General features: G+C 43.0%; 1 protein-coding gene and 1 long non-coding RNA gene across 2 annotated transcripts in view; one reads left to right on the top strand and one right to left on the bottom strand.

Annotated features, from left to right (window-relative positions):
• LOC127574917 (uncharacterized) overlaps window positions 1-25,257 on the top strand; it is a 792,285-nt gene that overhangs the window by 668,942 nt on the left and 98,086 nt on the right. The window lies entirely within an intron of this gene.
• LOC127574890 (pecanex-like protein 1) overlaps window positions 1-25,257 on the bottom strand; it is a 207,527-nt gene that overhangs the window by 164,377 nt on the left and 17,893 nt on the right. Inside the window, 4 exon segments of the mRNA XM_052024376.1 lie at window positions 1,160-2,827; window positions 3,259-3,357; window positions 4,684-4,723; window positions 6,054-6,171. Coding sequence (XP_051880336.1) covers window positions 1,160-2,827; window positions 3,259-3,357; window positions 4,684-4,723; window positions 6,054-6,171 — 1,925 coding nt within the window.

The following is a 25,257-nucleotide window of genomic DNA, read 5'->3' as shown; positions in this document are numbered from 1 at the left end:
GCTGTTCTGTAAATAGTTTTGATATGCAACCACGCAGAAACTATCATAAGCTGCAGAAAGATGCATTCATTGTTCAGCTCTTGTATGAGACAGACACATCTTGGGTAATAGCACATACTGAGACTGCACCATCGAATTCAGGGAAGAGTAATCAAAAATATTAAACCTAAGCCCTGTTCTTTGGAAGAGGATAAACCGTCAAACATGCATATAAAATAAAGCACCAGTCAAATTTAATTACTGTAAAAAATGTTATATTTAAAAAGTAATTAAAATGCTTACTTCAGACATTGGAACATTGAGCCACTGAGTAAGATTTGTGAACCAGATTTAATCATTGATGGGCAGATAGGGGTGGTGAGAGAATGCACTGCCACCCAGTGGTGAGATTATAAAGTGACAGGCAGTCCATTTGCAAATGCAAATAGAGGAATTTGTTATAAAGGCATTAACACAGAGTGTTACAGAAACAAACAGGAAATAAGGTAAAAAATGCAAACTTATTATCTTCCCTGTGTAGACTAACTTCCCTATGTGGACTACACCTATGTGGAAATAACAGAAAAGGAAATACATACTCTTTCCCAGGGCACCAATGCTCAATACAAGAGGGCATGGCTTTAAAGTCATGGGTGGCAAGTTCAAGGGAGATATCAGAGGAAGGTTTTTTACCCAGAGAGTGGTTGGGGCATGGAATGTGCTGCCTGGTGTGGTGGTGGAGGAGGCAGGTACATTGGTCAAATTCAAGAGATTGCTAGGTAAGCATATGGAGGAATTTAAAATAGAGGGATATGTGGGAGGAAGGGTCTTATATAGTCTTAGGCGAGGTTTAAAGGTCGGTACAACATTGTGGGCCGAAGGGCCTGTATTGTGCTGTGCTGTTCTATGGTTCTATACTAGATAGTTATTTTAGAGACACAAGAGATTGCAGACGCTAGAAATCTGGAGCAATAGACAAAATGCTGGAGGAACTCAGTGGGTCAGGTAGCATCCATGAAGGGAAATGGACGATGAAGGGTCTTGACCCAAAATGCCTACTGTCCATTTCCTTCCATAGATGCTGCCAGACCTGCTGAGTTCCTCCAGCATTTTGTCTGTTGCTAGCTGGTTATTTTAATAACTATAGAACAAAGACAGCCTAATGTGACATAGAACATACCTCCGCCCATGGCACCCTCCTCTCGACAGTCACTTGCCCAGCTTGCTGCATTCATTCTTGAGCTATTAATTGACTCCAATAAAGATATAAACTCTATAAAGTTCGACTCATTTGGAATCTGCCCTTCTTTGGCCTCAAGGTCTGACTTTGAGGTGGTTAGTGTTCTTCCCTGATTGTTGGTACCACCTCTGGACGTCCTGCTCAAGACCACATCTGTTCCCCCATCCACACTGAAGACCCTGATGTGTGTTTGCAGGGAACCATCGGCCGCAGCTTGCAGTTCCTGCTGCCTCTGGCTTTCTATCAGGCAATGCATGACTTTCAAGAAGGACTCTGACACCGCTCTTGGCTCACCCTGTCGATATGGGTTCTGGTAATTGTGATAAGTGTGATCTGGGGAAGAGCAAGACCGTGAATTGGTACTAGAAGAGGTATCCATTGAAATATTATGATGAGACTGTAGACTTGAAGATCTGCTGAGACTAGTGTGGTCATTCACGTCCTCATCTTCACTTTTGTTGCCCTTGGCCAGTGCTGTAGTAGCCCAGTTTTCATTACCAGCACAATGGCTGGAGCCCGCACCAACGCTCATTTGTTTCCGTGACCTCTGCTTATCATACTGGTGAATGGAGAGAGCCTGCTTAACAAAACTGGAAGACTTTGGTCTGACGACAAGATCTGATTTTGATATGGACTTGTTATCAGTTCCTGACACCTGAATCCCTTTACTTACGTTAACATATAAAAAGGATGAGGGTTTTAAGTTAGTATTATTAATAGTGTCAACACCTGTTCTCCCAGCTTCAGGCAATTCCAATGCAATAACTGGAATGTCTAATAAATCTGACTCTTGAACATTTGGCAAACCTGTTGTCCCAACAGTATCTTGAGTCGAATTATTTTGATTAGTCCTAGTCTCCACACTGCCAATCAAACATGTGGTGGAATCCTTGTCAAGGTAAACTTCTATTTCTTTGTCCTCTGTCGGTTTCACCAAAGAACAGCTGTTAGTTGGAAGTTCTTCATGTTCGGGTTCCTTCTGATCATCTTGTTCTGTGTTTGGATCTCTTATTTTGATTACTGTGAGATCGGTACCCAGTTCACCTGCAGGCTGCAGATCCCCACAGTCAACCTGACCAGCAATATTCCCAGGAGTTTTATTACAGTGACTGGCACATTTCCCACAGGATGTATTTTCGCCAGTAACAATACTCATGTTGCACAGTGGTTCCAGGTCAGAGTTACCTGCATTGATCACTAACAAACTGCATTCAGTCTCCAATGCATCAGGACATTGATGGTCCTGGTTTAATTTAGTTACAAACTGTCCTGCAGAAATCTGCCTCTTTGGAGAACTGAATTTACTGTCCACCTCAGTGAGAGCTGTCTTGGAATCATCTGGAACCGTGCAGAATGGCACAGTACAAATCTGAGATGAGACGGGTTGCTCAGCATTTTCAGAATCAGCCACCTCTCCCACAGTTCTAAGTGGACCAACAGCTGACTGACCCGGCAGAACGGATGGTGCAAGGAGCAAAGGCGACTCTTCAAAGCTGTCTGATTCACACTGTTCTTGTCTGCTGGGTTCTATATCTTGAGATATCGACTGATGGAAACAAACTGGGGAATCATAAGGCATCAGGGGGGTTGCATTGCTCAGCATGTGATCTGCAGTGAACACAATTCATATTTTAACACATCAGGTAGGGATGATTTTAAATCTAGACCATGTGAACAGATGCAATCTAACAAAACAACTTGTACACATATTAATTCTATTTCAAATTGTGTATTTATTCTCATTATTCATAATCGATTTTGATGAAGAAAAGACAATCTTAATAAGTAAATTTAACATTATAAAGGAGTTTAAGATAAATCTGGCAAAGGGGATAAATTTTTAGCAGGGATAAATTGATAAAGGGTTGAAGGGATTAGTTTAATTGGGAAGTGATTAAGTTATATTTATTAGCCTTGTGGGAACAAGCAAACATCAAAGAGATGGAGTGGTTTACACAGCCTATTCTGCTGCCCCTCTTACATTTCTATCACATTAGTCATCAACAGTAACAGGAAGGGATAGAGTTGAGAGTACTAACCTTTGTTTTCCTTTCCTGAAGTTAATGGAGTTTTGCATGCAAGTTCATTTGGGGTACCATAATGTTCCTGAGTTGCAGTGAGCCTTCTGAAGTCTTTCTCTAGAATGCACACATGGAAATAAACATTGCAATGGTTGATATGGCCTTTACCCATTTAACCCAATTATCAAGTCACAGTGCCTTGTCACGATGGGATCAATGCTATTGGTATCACATCTGCTACCTCGTTCCATATACCCACCATCTTCTCTGTGAAAAAGTTGCCCCTCAGGTCCCCTTTAAATCTCACCTTAAATTTATGTCCTCTGATTTTAGACTCCACTATCCTGGGAAAGTGACTGTGACCGTCATAGTTTTATATGATGTGACCATCATATGCCCCTCATGGTTTTATATACTTCTATAAGGTCACCCCTCAGCCTCCTACACTCAAAGAAAAAAGTCCCAGCCTATCCTTATGACTCAAGCCCCCCAGTCCTGCTAACATCCTCGTGAATCTTTTCTTCACCCTTTTCAGCTTAATGACATCCTTCCTATAGCTGGGCGACCATAACTGCACACAATACTCCAAGTGCGGTCTCACCTGTGTCTTGTCTGTTGCAACATTACGTCCCAACTTTGGTACTCAATACCCTAATCGATAAAGGCAAGCATGCCAAACGCCTTCTTCAACACCCTGTCTCCCTGTGTCACCACTTTCAGGGAACTATGTACCTGTACCCCTAGGTCTCTCTGTTCTACAATGCTCTTCGGAGCCCTACCATTTGCTAGGCAAGTCCTGCACGGGTTTAACTGACCAAAACGCAACACCTTGCATTTGTCAGGATCAAATTCCATCTGCCATTCCTTAGATCACTTCCCCAGTCCATCTAGATCCTGTTGTAATCTTAGATAACCTTCTTCACTGTCCAATACACCACCAACTTACTAACCATGTTAACAACATTGTTACCTAAATCGTTAATACAGATGACAAACAACAGAGGACCCAGCACTAGTCCCTGTGGCACACCACTGATCACAGGCTTCCAATCGGAATAACAACCCTCCACTACCACCCTTTGTCTCCTTCCACCAAGCCAATTTTGTATCCAATTGGCTAGCTCACCTGGATCCCATGTGATCTAACATTCCAGACTAGCCTACCATGCAGGATTTGCTGAAGTCCATGGAGACAACGTCTACCACCCTACCTTCATCAATCTCCTTTGTTATCTCCTCCAAAAACTCAATCAAGTTAATGGGACAGGATCTCCCCCTCATAAAGCCATGCTGACTGTCCTGAATTAACTCCTGCCTTTCCAAATATATATAACTCCTGTCCCTTAGAATTTTCTCCAATAATTTCCCTACCACTGACATAAGGCTTAAAGAGAAAGGGATAAGGAAAAATAGAAAACACTGCAGAGAGGAATGTTCAAGTACCTTTGAGCTCCTCTGCATCTTTTGGATTTGTTGGCAGATCCTATTTGGAACAAAGAAAAACATCAGTACAACAATGGGAACAAGTTTAAAAAAAAACAATGTTCATAGTGTGACCGATACATCTGCCAATGTTTACTAAGAAAATCAAATTTTACCACAAAAATAAATCAAACTTTCTACTTATTCTCAGTCCAATGTCTCTGTTAACTTGAGGCAGTATAACATTGGTACAATTATTTTAATCAAGTCTGAGAAAGCTGCTCTTGTTTGAATTCGACATAAACCTTCTCCAAACTAATTTTCAAAACATCTAATGCAACAATGAACATCATGCTAAATTGAAGAGGTATTTAAAATATTAACTGCATCATCAATACAATAAAATGTATATAAAATAAAATACAAATTTCACATCATTTAAGTCAGTGATAATAATTCTGATTCTGAAAATGACCAACTGCTGTTAAAATTATTCACACATACTCACAGTGAACTTTGATGGCATTCATAAATGAGTTTGGGAAGTTAAGGAAGCCTGACCTGAGGAGGGGATGATATTGGAAATACTATGAATTGCAGTAACTGGGTTCTGTGTATTCAAATGTTGGATCACCTACTTCAGACTAAAAAGAATAGAACTGAAATTTCTAAAATGGTGAGCAGATATAAACTGTGCATCTTGAAAGAGCCTAGAGACCATGTACTTAGATCAGTTATATCTCACAGGTGTGCAAGTACTGACTGGATAGGTACAGAGAAACTACTTCTGATGTTTTTCAGAAACATCAAAATTTAGAACACTTTTCTGTGAGCAGCAATTAATGCAGTTTTTTAAAAATCTGAGATCGATAATTCAAGTACATTTGAAATATAATCACCATAGCAATACAGATAATGTGCATCCACTATACGCGTAACTAAATCCCAAATTCGGTAATGGCAAGATGATTAGCTTTGATATTGGTTGAAGGATAGATATTAGCCAGCAAGGATAACTCCCCTGTTCTTCTCTGAGCAGTACTTGGGATTTTTTTTGCATTCAACTAAAGGACAGATGGGACCTCAGGTTAATGTCTTTTTTGAAAGATGTTGCCTCCAACAGTGCAGCTCTCCTCAGGAATGTCAGTACAGATTATGTGTTCAGGCGTCTGGAGTGGGACTTGAACCAACAACATTCTGACTCGAAGGCACACACTGAGCTGTGACTGATGCTAACAATAGTGCATGCAAGTAGGGAGTGTTGGGGTTAAGCAAGATGAAGATGCAGCGAGCAAATATTGCATGAAAAGAAATCAGCATAAAATTCACTGCAGTTGTATGGGGCAAAACAATTTGGTTCACAAACAGTACTGAGCCATAATGACACTCACCGAGTCGTCACTGACTCCAGGGTCGAGCATAGACTGCCAAGAGCTGTGGTGGACTGGTGGTGTTGGATTATCCCTGCTGAATTCAGTCAGTTGGATACCCTGCACATGATACCTGCGACTTCAGTAAGACAATGTCAATCATAAAAAACAAGCCACAAAAAACCGCCACACATCAAAACATTTAGCAGTAAGATTTGTGACAACATAAGCTAGGACTTTGAAAAGTATTTGCAAGCTACAATAGGTCTCAGCAGCCCTTCACAATTTAGGAAAGACATTTGCACTGAATTACACTGGCATTCTAAATCATATTGACAAGTTGTAATGATCTGGAATGCACAACCTGAAAGAGAGGCAGAAGCAGATTCAAAGAAGAATGAACTGCAGTTTAGTAGCGCCTTTCAAAGTATCAGGTTTTCCCAGAGCACTTTAGAGCCGATGAAGTTCTTTATTTTGAAGCGTAGTCAATGTTTGAATGCAGGAAATGAACACAGAACATAGAACATTACAGCACAGTACAGCCCTTTGGCCCACAATGTTGTGCCAACAGTTTATCCTTGCTCTAAGATCTAGCTAACCCTTCCCTCCCACATAGCCCTCCATTTTTCTAACATTCATGTGGCTATTTAAGAGACTCTTAAATGTCCCTAATGTATCTGCCCCCACAACCTCTGCGGGCAGTGTGTTCCATGCAGCCACCACTCTCTGTGTAAAAAAAACTTACCTCTGACATCCCCCTTATACCTTCTTCCAATCACCTTAAAATTATGTCCCCTCATGTTAGCCATTTTCACCCTGGGAAAAGGTCTCTGACTGTCTATTCGATCTATCCCTCCTATCATCTTGTGCACCTCTATCAAGTCACCTCTCATCCTCCTTCTCTCCGAAGAGAAAAGCCCCAGCTCACTCAACCTATCCTCATAAGACATGCTCTCCAATCCAGGCAGCATCCTGGTAAATCTCCTCTGCACCCTCTCTAAAGCTTCCACATCCTTCCTATAATGAGGCGACTAGAACTGAACACAATACTCCAAGTGTGATCTAACCAGAGTTCTATAGAGCTGCAACATTACTATGTACTATGTCTCACTGAAACGTGGCTCAAACTCCGAGACCTAGGACTCAACACCTCCCTCCGTAACTGGATCCTTGAGTTTCTAACAAACAGACCGCAATCAGTGAGGATAGGTAGCAATACCTCCAGCACGATTATTCTCAACACTGGTGCCCCACGAGGCTGCGTCCTCAGCCCTCTACTCTACTCCCTATACACTCATGACTGTGTGACCAGATTCTGCTCTAACTCCATTTACAAGTTTGCAGATGATACCACTGTTGTAGGCCGTATCTCAAACAGCGATGAGTCAGAGTACAGGAAGGAGATAGAGAGCTTAGTGGAATGGTGTCATGACAACAATCTTTCCCTCATATCAACAAAACAAAAGAGCTGGTCATTGACTTCAGGAAAGGGGGTGGTGTACATGCACCTGTCTACATCAATGGTGCTGAGGTCGAGAGGATTGACATCTTCAAGTTCCTGGGAGTGAACATCACCAACAGCTTGTCCTGGTCAAATCACGTAGACGCCACAGCCAAGAAAGCTCACCAGCACCTCTACTTCCTCAGGGGGCTAAAGAAATTTGGTTTGTCCCCTTTGACTCTCACCAACTTTTACAGATGCACCATAGAAAGCATCCTATCTGGATGTATCACGGCTTGGTACGGCAACTGCTCTGCCCAAGACCACAAGAAGCTGCAGAGAGTTGTGGACACAGCCCAGCGCATCACGGACACCAGACTCCCCTCCTTGGACTCTGTCTTTACCTTTCGTTGTCTTGGTGTAGCAGCCAGCATAATCAAAGACCCCACCCACCCGGGACATTCTCTCTTCTTTCCTCTTCAATCGGGCAGGAGATACAGGAGCTTGAGGGCACATACCACCAGACTTAAGGACAGCTTCTACCCCACTGTGATAAGACTATTGAACAGTTCCCTTATACAATGAGATGGACTATGACTTCACGATCTACCTTGTTGTGACCTTGCACCTTATTGCACTGCACTTTCTCTGTAGCTGTGACACCTTACTCTGCACTGTTATTGTTTTTACCTGTACTACATCAATGCACTCTGTACTAACTCAATGTAACTGCAGTGTAATGAATTGACCTGTACGATTGGTTTGTAAGACGAGCTTTTCACTGTACCTCAGTACAAGTGACAATAATAAACCAATACCTCATGGCTCTTGAACTCAATACCCCGACTAATGAAGGCCAACGCACCATACGCCTTTTTAACAACCCTATCGACCTGCGCGGCAACCTTGACGGATCTATGGACGTGGACCCCAAGATCCCTCTGTTCCTCCACACTGCTAAGAATCCTGCCATTAACTTTGTATTCTGCAATCAAATTCAATCTTCCAAAGAGTATCACTTCACACTTTTCCGGGTTGAACTGCATCTGCCACTTCTCAGCCCAGCTCTGCATCCTATCAATGTCCTGTTGTAATCTATAGCAACCTTCTACACTATCCACAACACCACCAACCTTCGTGCCATCAGCAAACTTATTAGCCCACCTTTCCACATCCTCATCCAAGTCATTTATAAAAATCACGAAGAGCAGGGGTCCCAGAACAGATCCCTACGGAACACTACTGGTCACCGACCTCCAGGCAGAATACACTCCATCTACCACCACCCTCCGTCTTCTATGGGCGAGCCAATTCTGAATCCACACAGCCAAGTTTCCCTGGATCCCATGCCTCCTGACCTTCTGAATGAGCCCTCCATGAGGAACCTTATCAAACGCCTTACTAAAATCTATGTACACCACATCCACTGCTCTACCTTCATCAATGTGCTTTGTCACATCCACAAAGAATTCAATCAGGCTCATGAGGCATGACTTGCCCTCACAAAGCCATGCTGACTGTCCCTCTTCCCTCACTTCTCATAGCAATCTTGGATATATCCCGTCCGGCCCCAGTGACTTATCTATCCTAATGTTTTTCAGAAGTTCCAGCACATCCTCTTTCCTCATGTCGACATGCCCTAACGTATCAGCTTGTCGTACGCCATCCTCACAAACGTCAAGGTCTCTCTCATTGGTGAATACTGAAGCAAAGTATTCATTAAGGACCTCCCCTACCTCTTCCGACTCCAGGCAAATGTTGCCTCTTTTATCCCTGATCGGTCCTACCCTCACTCTAGTCATCCTCCTATTCTTCACATATGTGTAGAATGCCTTGGGGTTTTCCTTCATCCTACTCGTCAAGGCCTTCTCATGCCCCTTATAGCTCTCCTAAGTCCATTCTTAAGCTCCCTCCTGACTGTAACTCTTCAGAGCCCTGTCTGATCCATGCTTTCTAAACCTTAGGTAAGCTTCTTTCTTCCTCTTGACAAGATATTCCATGTCTTGTCAACCACAGTTCCTTCACTCTACCATCCTTATCCTGCCTCAATGGGACAAACCTATCCAGAACCCCATGCAAGTACTCCCTAAACAACTTACATATTTTCGCTGTGCACTTCCCCAAGAACATCTGTTCCCAATTTACACTCCCAAGTTCCTGCCTAATAGCATCATAATTCCCCCTCCCCCCAGTTAAATACTTTCCCATATCTTCTGCTCCTATCCCTCTCCAAGGCTATGGTAAAGCGTGGCTGAGAAGTTGGTGCAGGAGTGAGGGTTTTAGATTTCTAGATCATTGGGATCTCTTCTCGGGAAGGTGGGACCTGTACAGAAAGGACAGGTTACACCCGAACCAGAAGGGGGCCAATATCCTTGCGGCTAGGTTTGCTAGGGTGGATCGGGAGGGTTTAAACTAGTTTGTGAGGGGGAAGGGAACCGGAGGAGTAGGTCAGAGGAAGAAGGGGATGGGGAAAAGTTAGATCAAACAGGTAGAGAGGCTTTAGGGAAGGAGAAGCAGAATACAGGCTATAAAAGTAATAAGGTAGATGGACTGAAGTGTGTTTACTTAAATGCAAGAAGCGTCAGGAATAAGGGAGATGAACTGAGGCTTGGATAAGTATGGGGGATTATGATATTGTGGCTATTACTGAGACGTGGCTGACGTCAGGGCAGGAATGGATATTGAATATTCCTGGTTTTCGGTGTTTGAAGAGGGATAGGGAAGGGGGGAGAAGAGGAGGAGGGGTGGCGATACTGGTCAGGGACACTGTTACGGCTGCGGAAAGGAAAGGATGTTGTAGAAGGATCATCTCTGGAGTCCGTATGGGTGGAAGTAAGGAACAAGAAAGGAGCAGTTACTCTACTAGGAGTATTCTATAGGCCCCCCAGTAGCAGTAGAAATATAGAGGAGCAGACTGGCAGGCAGTGTTTGGAGAGAAGCAAAAATAACAGGGTTGTTATAATAGGAGACTTCAACTTCCCAAATATAGACTGGAACCTGCTTAGTGCCAAAGGTTTAGATGGGATGGAATTTGTTAAATGTGTCCAGGAGGGATTCCTGATGCAGTATGTCGACAGGCCGACTAGAGGGAATGCCACGCTAGATCTAGTTTTAGAAAATGAACCGGGACAGGTGAAGGATCTATTGGTGGGTGAGCATTTGGGGGACAGTGACCATTGCTCCATAACCTTTAAAATTGTCATGAACAGGGACAGGTGCAGAGAGGACAAGAAGATATTTAATTGGGGAAGGGCGAACTATGAGGCTATAAGGAGAGAACTTAGGAGTGTAGATTGGGATGTCCTTTTTGAAGGGAAATGTACTATGGAGATGTGGTCGATGTTCAGAGATCTTATGCAGGATGTTAGGGATAAATATGTTCCGGTGAGGCAGAGAAGGAATGGCAGGGTGAAGGAACCATGGGTGACGAGAGAGGTGGAACGACTAGTTAGGGAGAAGAAGGTAGCATACATAAGGTATAAGTAGCAAGGTTCAGACAGGGCCCATGAGGAATATAGAGTAGCGAGGAAGGAGCCTAAGAAAGGGCTGAGGAGAGCTAGAAGGGGACATGAAAAGGCGTTGGCTAGTAGGGTTAACGAAAATCCCAAGGCCTTTTTCATGTACGTGAAGGGTAGGAGGATGGCTAGGGTAAAGGTAGGTCCGATTAAAGACAAAGGTGGGAGAATGTGCCTGGAGGCAGCGGAAGTGGAAGAAGTTCTCAATGAATACTTCTCTTCGGTATTCACCAAGGAGAGGGGTCTTGATGACGCAGAAGGGAGTGCTGGTGAGGGTAATGTTCTCGAGGGTGTAGATATCAAGAGAGAGGATGTGTTGAAGTTGTTAAATAATATCAAGACAGATAAATCTCCAGGGCCTGATGGGATATTCCCCAGGCTGCTTCGAGAGGCGAGGGAGGAGATTGTTGAACCGCTGGTAAGGATCTTTGAGTCCTCGTTGTCAACGGGGATGGTGCCGGAGGATTGGAGGGTGGCGAATGTTGTCCCCTTGTTCAAAAAAGGTAGTAGGGATAGTCCAGGGAATTACAGACCGGTGAGTCTCAGATCTGTGGTGGGTAAGCTGTTAGAAAGGATTCTAAGGGATAGGATCTATGAACACCTAGAGAATCATGGACTGATTAGGGACAGCCAGCATGGCTTTGTGAAGGGAAGATCTTGCCTCACAAGCCTGATAGAGTTCTTTGAGGAGGTGACCAGGAAGATTGATGAGGGTAGTGTGGTGGTTGTGGCCTATATGGATCTTAGTAAGGCGTTTGATAAGGTTCCTCATGGTAGGCTTCTTCAGAAGGTCAGAGGCCAAGGGATCCAGGGAAGCTTGGCTGTGTGGATTAGGAATTGGCTTGCCTGTAGAAAGCAGAGGGTTGTGGTGGAGGGAGTGCCCTCGGATTGGAGGGCAGTGACTAGTGGTGTCCCGCAGGGATCGGTTCTGGGACCTCTACTTTTTGTGATATTTATACATGACTTAGATGAGGGGGTGGAGGGCTGGGTTAGTAAGTTTGCGGACAACACTAAGATCGGCGGTGTTGTGGATAGTGTGGAGGGCTGTCGGAGCTTACAGAGGGATAGTGATAGGATGCAGAGCTGGGCTGACAAGTGGCAGATGGAGTTCAATCCGGAGAAGTGTGAGGTGGTACACTTTGGAAGGACAAACTCCAGGGCAGAGTACAAGGTAAATGGCAAGGTACTTGGCAGTGTAGAGGAGCAGAGGGATCTGGGGGTTCATATTCACAGTTCACTGAAAGTTGCCTCACAGGTGGATAGAGCAGTTAAGAAGGCCTATGGGATGTTAGCTTTCATAAGTCGTGGGATTGAATTTAAGAGCCGCGAAGTGATGATGCAGCTTTACAAAACTCTAGTTAGACCACACTTAGAGTACTGTGTTCATTCTGGTCGCCGCATTATAGGAAGGATGTGGAGGCGTTGGAGAGGGATGCAGAGGAGATTTACCAGGATGCTGCCTGGATTAGAGCATATGGAATATGAGGAGAGGCTTAAGGTGCTTGGGCTTTATTCACTGGAAAGGAGGAGGATGAGAGGAGACATGATAGAGGTATATAAAATATTGAGAGGAATAGATAGAGTAGACAGTCAGCGCCTCCTTCCCAGGGCACCAATGCTCAAGACAAAAGGGCATGGCTTTAAGGTTATGGGTGGGAGGTTCAGGGGAGATGTCAAGGGGAGGTTTTTCACCCAGGGAGTGGTTGGTGCATGGAATGCACTGCCTGGGGTGGTGGTGGAGGCAGATACATTGGACAGGTTCAAGAGTTTGTTGGATAGGCATATGGACGAATGTGAGATAGAGGGATATGCGGGAGGAAAGGGTTAGATAGTGTGAGGGTGGTTTGATGGACGGCACAACATGGTAGGCCGAAGAGCCTGTTTTGTGCTGTATGGTTCTATGGTTAAAGGTCAAGGAGTTATGGTCACTGTCTCCAAAATGCTCTTCCACTGAGAGACCTGAAACCTGATCAGGCTCATTGCCTAGTACCAGGTCCAGTATGGCTTCTCCTCTCGTCGGCCTGTCCACATACTGTGTCAGGAATCCTTCAGCAAATGCAGCAACCAATTTCAACACCACAAACACTCACAAACACAATGTGATAATGATCAAATAATCTGCTATAGTGAGTTTTGATAATCACTGTTCAGGGCACCAAGCATACCTCCTCTGCTCTTACTCAAAATAACACAATGGGATATTTTACATCCATCTGAGAGAGCTGATGGGGCCCGTTTAGTGGCTTTCCAAAATACAACATCTCCAACAGTACAGTGTTTCTCGTTAATATCCCGGAGTGTCAGACTCACTTTTATGCTCAAATCTCTGGAATAGAATTCATAACCTTCTGACTCAGTGGTAACAACCATACTTCTGAAACTTAGTACATTCTAAAGAAAAATTGGATAAAATGTTGGAAAAGTAAAATGAACAAGGTTTAGTTAAAGAGCAGTGGGGGTGTTTCAAAGAACCAACCTGGACACTATGAGCCAAACGGCTTCCTTCTGGATTGCAAGAATTCATAAACATTGTGCGATAAAGACACCATGATTAAGTGACTATTTTTCCATATTAAGTATGTGTGTAGTCTTACAGACTAACTGCTTCATCCCAAAGGAACACACATTGAATTTACGAATGAACCGACATAAAGCAGGGATAGACTTCCAACACACATTTATCAATTTATAAATCATCAAATTAATTGATACAGCTTGCCCACATATTCCACACAGAGATGTCACTGGGGAACTCCTGCTCCAATTTCAGGGAACCTGTGGGGTTTTTAAACTGTGGCTTAGGAAAGTTTTGTCTTTACGCAGTGCAGAGTGCTTCATGCAGTGCAGATACAGGCATATGCTCCAGGAGACTCCTCAAACACAGCTTTATCTTGCACCGTATCAGTATCCAAACCATTTTGCAGAAATGAAAACACCTTCACACCTACTTGATTATAGCAATACCTGTAGCAAGATTGGCTGACTACACCTTCATTAGTGGGGCTGGAGGTCTGTGCAAGCACTTTGTAGTAAAAGTGCACAATCTAGAGGTTGGCTAAAGAATGCAAATTCACATCCTGCACTGAAAGAACCTAAACTCTGTGCATGTACAAGCTTACAAGCTGTGAAGGAGTGAGTGTGTGTGTGTGTGTGTGTGTGTGTGTGTGTGTGTGTGTGTGTGTGAAAAAGTTGTAAGTCTGACCTCTCGTGGATCTTGATTGCCCATAGAGCACACATTTGCAATACTGTCATAAAATAAAGGCTCCTTATGTCTGAGTTTTGTCCTCAGCAGCTTTCTGAGATAACAACGTATAGGAGTGCCGGAAAGCGCTGGAAGTGCAGGCACGGTAGTGTAGTGGTTAGTGTAACGCTATTACAGTGCCAGCGACCCGGGTTCAATTCTGGCTGCTGTCTGTAAGGAGTTTGTACATTCTCCCCGTGACTGCATGGGTTTCCTCCGGGTGCTCCGGTTTCCTCCCACATTCCAAAGACGTACGGGTCAGGAAGTCGTGGGCATGCTATGTTGGCGCCGGAGGCGTGGCGACACTTGCGGGCTGCCCCCAGGACACTCTACGCAAAATATGTATTTCACTGTGTGTTTCGATGTACATGTGACCATTAAAGATATCTTATCTTATATCTTTTCTTAAGTGATCAGCAGGTCAGGCAGCATCTGTGGCAAAGAAACAGGGTTAACGTTTCAAGTCAATCCATGGAGATAAATGAGATGGATGACCTGACATCAGAACTAGCCAGTTCTGACGCAAACGGGAAAGATTGGCTATCGGAAATTGTTGGATTCGGTATTGAGTCCCAAGTTGCCCCAGTGGAAGATGAGGTGTTGTTCCTCGAGCTCACACTGAGCATTGTTGGAACAGCTCCCAAAAGGACAAGCTCATCAGTCCTGTTCCCTTTCCCCCTATGGCTCTGTAACCTACTCAAATGTCCATCGACTCCCCTTTGACTCTTTTGCCACTTATCTACACAAGGACCTAATTTACAATAGCCAATTAAGCTACCAGCACATTTCTGAGTTGTGGGCAGGAAACTGGAGCTGAACCCACGTGGTCACAGGGAAAACATGCAAACTCCACATAGACAGCAACCGAGTCAGAATCGAACCTGGGTCCCTGGAGCTGCGAGGCAGTAGTGCTGAATGCTGACCCACCATAAGGTGCCTCTGAACATGCAGGTGGCAAGGTATATTGCTAGTAAAATACCTGTCAAGGAGAGGTGTGTTCAGGTTACCCTGGCAGGAGATAGACCATCATATCAGGATGAATTAAGGACACAGAAGTCCACATTTGAGGTACTGGCATATCAAAAGCAGAAATATTGGGTAGAGCAAAGAGAACAGATGGCTAGGCGAGAAAAAAAAGTTGAGAGATCAAGAGTCAGTGACAGATGGACTTGGGGGAAAAGTTAAATGAAGATTGTGTTTCTAGAAAAAGATTGGAGAAATCAGAAGGAAAGACAGAAAAGTGGATCAGCAAGAAATAGGTTCATAAGGGTTAGTGTACAACCAATTAAAGTGAAAGGGGTAGCTATGAACAGGTAGGAATTGATCAGAAAAGTTGGCCAAACAAAAGACAGCATGGTGGCACAGCAGTTAAGAGCCACTGCCTCATGGGTCCAGCGACCCAGGTTCCATCCTGACTTCTGATGCTTTCTGTGTGCAGTTTGCACGTTCTCCCTGTTACTGTGTGGGTTTCCCCTCGGGTGTTCTGGTTTCCTCCCATATCCCAAAGACGTGTGCGTTGGTAGGTTCATCGGCCGTCATAAGTTGCCCCTAGTTTATAGGTGAGTGGTAGAATCTGAGGGGGGGGGGGGTGGTGGTTGATGGGAATGTGGGAATAAAATGGGATTAGTATTAATGGTTGGTTGATGGTCAGCACAGACCTGTTGGGCTGAAGGGTCTGTTTCCTAGCTGTATGATTCTAACGAAATGGCAGATGACTTCAAAGCTGCTACAGCAGCAGAGCAGGGAGGAAAGGAGCAGTCAGGCAGATCATGCAGAGTGAAGGAGTGAAGGCATCAGACTGAGAAGAAGCAGGATAAACTGAAAGAACACAGGGGCTCAGTGGTGTGCTGGGTCAGCACTGAATCAATTACATAGTCTGGATATGGGAGATTGTGAGGTGGACAGGAAGAATACAGGAGGGGTAGAATATGGGGAGCAGGGCCACGGGCTTGGATCACCACCTCCTTGGGTACTTCCACCAATGGCACCTACGTGGCAAAGATGGTATCACCCTCCAGCTGAGTGAGCTTGGGGTGTGTTACATCATGAGTTCACCCTTCCATTCAGTGCAACTGAATTAAGGCAGATAGCAGGGATTCTGTCAAAGGTCAAGATGCAGATGGAGTCTATTGGGCATTTTCTCGAGATCATGTGGATAGTGGTACTAAATGGACAATGAGGGAGAATGGAATAGGCTGTTGCTTTTCATATTGAGTCTTAACACATATGCTGGGCTGTCTGATGAAACTCAGGTTAGAAATAAGACAGATGAGAATTTAAAGCTGTGGCTGAAATAGGGGAGATCCTTTAAAGGACTTGGGACACACTGAGGCTCCTACTGCATTCACTGACCAACTGTGGCTGACCCACGTGGAGGCTATGGAAGGGGTGCTGAGTGATAGGGTTCAGTTACAGGGGAATCCTTAAATCATCAGCTGTAGACCCCGACGTCACACTCATTACTATACCTCCAAGCTCGTTTTCCAGATTTGGATCATGACAGTAATTATACTGAAAAATTGATGATAAGGAAAGTGACCTTGCGGTTTGACGCAAAGCAGTTTGGGAGCTCACAGGGAAGATGGGTGAGGTGAAGGGAGCAGCTGCAAAGGGATGGCTGTAGGAGGGAAAAGCCCAATCAGGAGCTGAAAGCAGTAGAAGGAGATAGTTATAATTGTGACCAACCTGGAAAACCCTAAGCAACAAACAATCTGCTGGGAGAACTCAGTGGGTCAAACAGCATCTGTGGGAGGAAAGGAATTGTTGACGCTTAGGATCGAAACCCTGCATCAGGACCCAATTCTTCCTCAGACTATATTTCCTTCAACTTGCACTAATGTTGTTATGTTTATTTTGTCATGTAAGTCATGTATAATTTATGGTAATTTAAATTTGTGCAATTTATATTTGTCACGTTTGTAAGGTACTGTGCTGCTGCTGCTGCTGCTGCAAGAAGCTAACTTTCATGGCATTCATACCCTGGGTATGTATGCCCATGATAATAATCTTGAACTTGACAATAAACTTGAACTTAAAAAAAGTTGTTCTAAATGAAAATCCAGACAGCCACTAAAAGGGATATTAGAACTACATTCCACCCTACCCTGTTCTAGTGAGGTTAGTCACAATGGGGCCTTAACATGTAACCTAAAGGTAACATAAAATAAGGCATCAGAAAATATCAAAACTTGAAGGCTGCTAAAGTTTTGGTTAACGGTATGGTCAACCAAAACTGGTGTGGAATGTGTACATTTGCAGAATCATAACTTGCAGCCTTTTTTTGTTTGTTTAAAAAGCCATAACATTTAAAGGTCTCCTTAAGTGTGTTTGACTGTGTCCTAAGCTGTTTTATCCATCTAACCCTTGAGAGTTGGTCATATTCTGTTCATTGTACTGTTGGTGAATGAATGAATCATGAGTTTCAAAAGGTTACGTGAGATTTGGCAACTTGTGAGTACCTTTGCTTCTGAGAGAGAAAAAGAGAGAGAGAGAATGAAAAAGAGAGAGAGAGAGAGAAGGAGGGAGAGAGAAAGAGAGAAGGGGAGAGAGGGAGAGGGAGAGGGAGAGAGGGAGGGAGAATAAAAAGGGTGTTGGAAGACTGCACTGGGAGAAAGATTGAATTAACCCTTTGTTCCAGGAAATTGAACGTGTCAAAGAGAAAACTCTGTTATTTTATTCTGAAATAAAGTTCAGAACCTGTGTGTGTTAAGAAGCTCTGTTAATTAATAGCTCTGTCCCTCTAGAAACAAAACCCAGTGCTTGGTTTACTTTAACCCACAGGCTACCTTTAATGATTTAAGATAAGATATCTTTATTAGTCACATGTACATCGAAACACATAGTGAAATGCATTTTTTGTGCAGTGTTCTGGGGGCAGCCCGCAAGTGTCGCCACGCTTCCGGCGCCAACATAGCATGCCCACAACTTCCTAACCCGTATGTCTTTGGAATGTGGGAGGAAACCGGAGCACCCGGAGGAGACCCACGCAGACATGGGGAGAACATACAAACTCCTTACAGACAGTGGCCAGATTTGAACCCGGGTCGCTGATGCTGTAAAGCGTTACGCTAACCGCTACACTACCATGCCTGCCCTCTTTATATTATGAATATGCATCTTTAAGTCCTTTTGCTTCACTACCAAATTAACACTCTAACTAAACCAAATTATCACTCTGATTGCCCTCTATTAACCGGTTATTTGCCAATGATAATTTACCAAGCAGCAAGTTAAGGTCCTGCTGGCACACATTCATCCCATGATTCTGCATCTGCTAATTTAGAGTACAGAGAAACATAGAACAAGGTTGTACAATTGCTGTATTTTGCATTCTCAGTATGCATCAGTAACTGTTCCAGTGAAAATCTTTCTTCATTGCAATTCTCTCTCTCTCTCTCGCTCTCTCTCTCGCTCTCTCTCTCTCTCTGTGACCTATAACAATAATTTAACTTGACATGAACATAGAACATTACAGCACGGTACAGGCCCTTTGGCCCACGATGTTGTGCCAACATTTTATCCTGTTCTAAGATCTATCTAACCCTTCCTTCCCACAAAGCCCTCCATTTTTCTAACATTCATGTGGTTATCTAAGTCTCTTAAATGTCCCTAGTGTATCTGCCCCCACAATCTCTGTGGGCAGTGTGTTCCACGCACCCACCACTCTGTGTAAAAAAACTTACCCCTGACAACCCCCTTATATACCCCTGAAAATTATGCCCCCTCATGTTAGCCATTTTCACCCTGGGAAAAAGTCTCTGTCTACTCGATCTATCCCTCCTATCATCTTGTACACCTCTATCAAGTCACCTCTCATCCTCCTTCTCTCCAAAGAGAAAAGCCCTAGCTCACTCAACCTATCCTCATAAGACATGCTCTCCAATCCTGTCCACATACTGTGTCAGGAATCCTTCAGCAAATTCAGAAACCAATTTGCACACCACAAACACAATGTGATAATGATCAAATAATCTGCTATAGTGAGTTTCGATAATCATTGTTCAGGGCACCAAGCATACCTCCTCTGCTCTTATTCAAAATAACACAGCTAGTTGTAGTTTTGACCACTTATTTAATTTTTATCACAACATATCCTATAAAGACAATGAATTGCAAACAGGCATGCCTGTAAAAATTAATTAAAGATCCAGAATGTTTTATCAGAAATAAAAAAAGGGGCTCCGGAATAATGACTTACTATTCACTGCTGCATTATCAACTCTGCATAACAGCAAATCTATTTATCTAAAGCACGAAATGTATCAATGCGGGATCTAAACCAATTGTACATTTTAAAATCTGTAAGCAGTTCCTTTCTAAATGGTGTGCCTTGGAACTGAATTTATTGTACTAGAATAAAACTTTGCAGTTTTGTTCACTGTAGATGAAGCTGGACGATCAGTTATCCATAATTGGCATAAGCTAAAAAAAAGAGGGTGTAACATTCTCCTAACAGTAATTACCAGGAAAAAGCTAGAGCATGACCATATAATTTACTTGAGATAATGGTACAAAAAGGAGAATAGTTCAAAAGAAAGTGATGATTGGATTTACATGATCCCGTAATCTTCTGAGGTGAGAGCTCTGCTCACTGAGCCACAGCTGATCCAACCACTACTGATCGGTCACAAATGGTGAGCCTGCTTTTGTGATGAATGCAGTCAGACAGCTGGAATTCAGGCATTAATTCTGGCAGAGTCTGATGTATGGTAATGTTTAGTCATGGAGGTGAAAGACCCACCAATGAATAACATACCATACGTCCAGCATCAGCTTCACAGCTGCTGACATGTTTATTGAGCCAAACAAGGGAGCCCATCTATTCTTTGGAAATTCACACAGAGGTTACATTGAATTCAAAGCACAGAAACAGGCCATTTGGCCCAACAAGTGCATGCTGAGCCAATTCGTATCATGTACCCACCATACAAACCATCAATACTCTAAGTCTGAAGAAATAATTTTAAAAAGCAATCTTATACTTAAAAGCAACTTGTTCTCCTAAGGTCAATTCTCCTGGAGTCTTGCCATCTACAGCCTGTGAATCTTTGTATTGATTTTATTTAAATATAACTTTCCAATACAAAGTACAACATATCTACAGAGCAAGGCCAATTTTCACTTTCATTGGTGGTAGGCCGTCAATTATCTGTCTCAATTTCATTTCTACTGCACTCTAGCAGAAAACAGACTAAAGGTGGTGGCAGTTCCTCGTGGATTCTGCGAACTGATTTGCCCTTGTTAACCATGGTACAATTTGCACAGCCAGTACAGCAACACATGTTAGAGTCTTGAGTCAGGGTAGTGAATATACAATGGCCCCAATAAGAAAATCAGCAGAAAGCTTCTTACTACTCAAGGTGTGGTTGGAAGGGAGAAGGTGAGACAAATAGCACAGATGCATTTTCAGGAAATATCAAGCAAGGATCTGAGGGAATAAAGAGTAGGATACAGCAATGGGGCTAATAAGGTGAAAGAATGTTACAGAGAATTCACAGCACAGACAAAGGCTATTCGGTCTGTGCTGTGAATTCTATATAACCTCTATGTAATTATCCAAGCAATGGGTGGAATTTTTTGGTAGATTGAGAAAAACTTCATCTGCTGATTGGGAAGTCAAGGACAAAGGGACCTGAACTTAAAGCATTTCTTCACTCCAAGGAGGTAGAGTTGTAAAACTCTCTCCTACAGAAAGCAGTGAATTCCACCTCAATTACTAACATTTAATGTCAGGTCAACATACTTTTGCTAAGACCAGTGTATTAAAGGACATGAAGCCAAGTTAGGTGAATGCAGATGGGATTCACTAAGTGGTGGAAGAGGCTCCTCCTGTTCCCAAATAAATAAAAATATTTCCAATTTAATTCAACTTAGGAAGTTAGGAAGTCAAATATTTTTAATTAAATTAATTTAAGGCAATTAACACAGGCACTAACACCTCTTCCGTTTTTTTATTCTCATTGGCAGTAGGATAAGCATTCTTTGCTCTTACCTGGTTCTCTGGGAGGATTGTGAAGTGTTATGGACTCAGTGAAAGTCCCTTTAAGATAGAGAGTGTGTGTGTATGTGTGTGTGGGGCGTGCTTACGTCAATAGAAGATAAAGGACGTAATGACGTTGTTGAAGAAGTCAGAAGAAGAAGAAAGAGAGAGAGAGAAGGGAGAGAGACACCAGCTTGCTTGTTTTCTCTATCGATGGATGAGAAACAATAACTGTGTTTGCCACTGAAATCCATGTATGGAAGTTGGAAGTAATCCGGTGGAGTTCACTTTGTTGCTGACCTGTAGAAGGAAACAGGTATTTGTGTGTGGACGACCACGGTTCGGATGCTTTTCGGGGTGAGGAAGTCACTACCGAGTAAACACTGAAGTGTCGTTTGGGGTTCCATCGTGGAACATTTGGATTTTGTATTTACTCTCTCTATGTTTTTCTACATCTACGTCTTATCTTCAGACAACGGTGGTTGTTGAAGAAGCCCTTGGTCACGTTTCACCTTATGGCTTGCGGAACTGAACTTTAAGAACCATTCTGGAACTTGGAGTTTGGGCCTTTGTCACACACACACACACACACAAAGAGTTTAGTTTTGGGGTTAACGTTCGAGGTTTAACATTTTTGAATTCTAACATACTAACATTTTTACTTTTATTTTACGTATTATCATAAGTAGTGATTAATAAAATAGTTTTTAACACTGAATCATGCTCAGTGTGTTTCTTTTGTTGCTGGTTTGTGACAAAATTGGGGGCTCGTCCGGGATAGTTCCCAAGGTTAACGAGATTCGTCCGGGATTCAATCCAAAGATTTTTGAGGGAGGTCTGATAAATTCTTTTTAATTGGCTTGTGTGTGTGGAAACCAGCCGCAATGGATATTAAGGCATTTTTGGAGTCACCAACCCAAAAGGGATTGGAGGTGGCGAAAAAGGATGATCTGATAAAGATTGCTACAAGGCTAAACCTTACAGAAGTAAAGCAGTCTATGAGAAAGGCAGATATTCAGAGACTGATAGCTGGCCATTATGTGGAAAAGAAGGTGTTTGAGAAGGAAGTGTTAAAACAGTTTCCTGGCAGTGAAATAGCAATTTCTGAGGCACAGGTGCAGCTGGCAAAGATAGAGGCTGAACGAGAGCAAAATAAATTAGAAGCTGAACGAGAGCAAAAGAAATTAGATGCCGAACAAAAGAGATTAGAGGCTGAACGAGAGCAAACCCAGATGAAGATAGAGGCCGAACAAAAGCTAACTCAGATGAAGATAGAGGCTGATCTAGCAATGAAGCAGATGGAGCTGGATAACGAGGAGAAAAAGAGGCAGCATGAGTTACAAATGAAGCGTAGGAGTTCGGAATCTGATTCTGATGATGGTTTTTCAGCCAGCAGGGAGGTTCGATTAGTCCCTCCTTTTGAAGAAGATCAGGTTGATCAGTATTTCCAACATTTTGAAAAGGTTGCTGTGAGTTCAAACTGGCCAAGGAAAGGATGGGCTCTTATGGTACAGAGTGTGATTAAAGGTAAAGCTCAAAAAGCTTATTCTGCTTTGTCTGTTGAGGATGCAGCTGATTATACCAAGGTAAAACAAGCTATTTTGAAGGCCTATGAATTGGTCCCTGAGGCTTATAGACAAAAATTCAGAGACTTGAGGAAATCTGCAGATCAGACTTATATGGAATTTGCCAATGGAAAGAGAATATGTTTTGAACGATGGTGCCTGGCTAAAAATGTAGATGGGGATTATGATAAATTGACAGAATTGATACTAGTGGAAGACTTTAAAAGATGTGTTCCAGCTGAATTAACAACATATTTAAATGAAAAGGCAGTGGAAACTTTACAAGAAACTGCTAGGTTGGCAGATGATTATGCTTTAACCCATAAATCCAAATGGGGACAACCTAAAACCTTTCAAAAGAGTTACAAAGACAATCCAGGGAAACCAGAGATTAAATTGGGAGGTAATCAAAAAGGAAAAGATGAAAAGAAGCCAGGGCTGGAGAAACCTGTTGAGCGTACTTGTTATTACTGTAGGAAACCTGGCCACGTGATATCTAATTGTGCCCTTTTGAAGAAAAAGAAGGAAGCTGGGCCCAATGCTTGCTTTCAGGCAATTAAAAATCAAAAAGGTTTAGGAGATGCTGTTAAAGACCAGTCCTTGCAAGAGGGAAAAGCGGAAAAGTTGGAGGAGGTGAGAAAGGAATTCCGTTCGTATGTATCAGAGGGTTTGTTTCACTGAATGATGAGTCACCCCAGGTGCCAGTGAAAATTCTTAGAGATACTGGGGCTAGTCAATCTCTCTTGCTGGACAGTGTTTTAAATTTTGGTGAAGAAAGTGACACTGGTGAAGTAAATCTAGTACGAGGTGTTACAGGTGAGACCATGTCTGTCCCTTTTCACAGGGTGATTTTAAAGTCAAAGTTCGTAGAAGGACCAGTCGAGATAGGGATAAGACCTAGTTTGCCAGTGGAAGGAGTTTCTTTGTTATTGGGAAATGACCTTGCAAATGGAGAAAGTGATCCTGTGGTACGGTTAACAACCAAACCAAGGATTGATGAGTCTGAGAATGATCCAGATGTTTACCCATCATGTGCGGTGACTCGAGCTAGAGCTAGAGAATTAGCCAAGACAGACAGTCCGGTGCAGTCTGATGTGGTTCCTTGTGACAGTCCTAAACAGGAAGAAAATTATGATGCCTTATCTGAGACGTTTCTGTCTTCACTGGAGGATCAACATCCTTATAGTGAGCCTGAATTTAAAGATTTGTCTTTGTCGAGGAAGGATTTTATGGTGGAACAGACAAAGGACCCTGAGTTGACAGAATTGAAAGAAAAAGCTCTCTCATGTGAGGAGATTGAAAAGGTGCCAACTGGATGCTATGTCAAAAATGGAGTGTTAATGAGGAAATGGAGACCTCCTCATGTTTCTGTTACTGAGGAATGGGAAGTTATTCATCAGGTTGTTGTTCCAAAAGTTTATAGGGATGAGATTTTAAACCTGGCCCATAGTATGCCTTTGGGTGGTCATTTTGGTGTGAATAAAACTGTAGGGAAGATCTTGAAACAATTCTATTGGCCTGGTTTGAGAAAAGATGTGGTGATGTTTTGTCGAACCTGCCACACATGTCAGATGGTAGGTAAACCAAATCAAAAACCCCCTGTGGCTCCTTTGAAACCAATTCCTGCTTTTGGTGAACCCTTTTCGAAGGTGATTGTGGACTGTGTTGGTCCATTACCAAAGTCTAAGACTGGAAATCAGTATTTGTTAACCATCATGTGTGCCACTTCTAGATTTCCAGAGGCAATACCCCTTAGAAATATTAAGGCCAAGACGGTGTCAAAGGCTCTTGTAAAATTTTTTACCTTGTTTGGTTTGCCAAAAGAAATACAATCTGATCAAGGTAGTAATTTTATGTCAAAAATTTTTCAACAAATAGTCTATGAGCTGGGAGCAAAGCACATTGTATCATCTGCATATCACCCAGAATCTCAAGGAGCTCTGGAGAGATTTCATTCTACTCTCAAAAATATGCTGAAGACTTATTGCTTTGAAAACACCAAGGATTGGGACGAAGGTATCCATTTACTTTTGTTTGCCGTTAGAGAATCGATCCAGGAGTCAATAGGATTTAGTCCGTTTGAGCTTGTATTTGGACATAGGGTGAGAGGACCTTTGGAGTTGTTGAGAGAGCAATGGGTTAATGAGGAAGTTCACTTGAGTCTGTTGGACTATGTCCAAAAATTTAAAACTCGGTTGGAGAGAGTCTGCCAGCTAGCGAGAGAGAATTTGAAAACTAGCCAGATAAGAATGAAGACATATTTTGATAGACGTGCTCGGCCTAGGACATTCGCAGTGGGGCAAAAGGTGTTGGTATTTTTCCCTAGCCAAAATAATCCCTTGCAAGCTCGTTTTTCTGGACCCTATGTTATTGAATCTCGAGTGACTGATCTAACATATATAATCAAAACACCAGATAGACGCAAGAAAACACAACTCTGTCATGTAAACATGCTAAAACCTTATTATGAGAGGGATTCAGTGG

The sequence above is a fragment of the Pristis pectinata genome, chromosome 10 (genome assembly GCF_009764475.1).
Source record: "Pristis pectinata isolate sPriPec2 chromosome 10, sPriPec2.1.pri, whole genome shotgun sequence".
Taxonomy (NCBI): domain Eukaryota; kingdom Metazoa; phylum Chordata; class Chondrichthyes; order Rhinopristiformes; family Pristidae; genus Pristis; species Pristis pectinata.
Note: the sequence above shows the minus strand (reverse complement) of the source record. Positions and strands in the feature narration are given on the sequence as shown.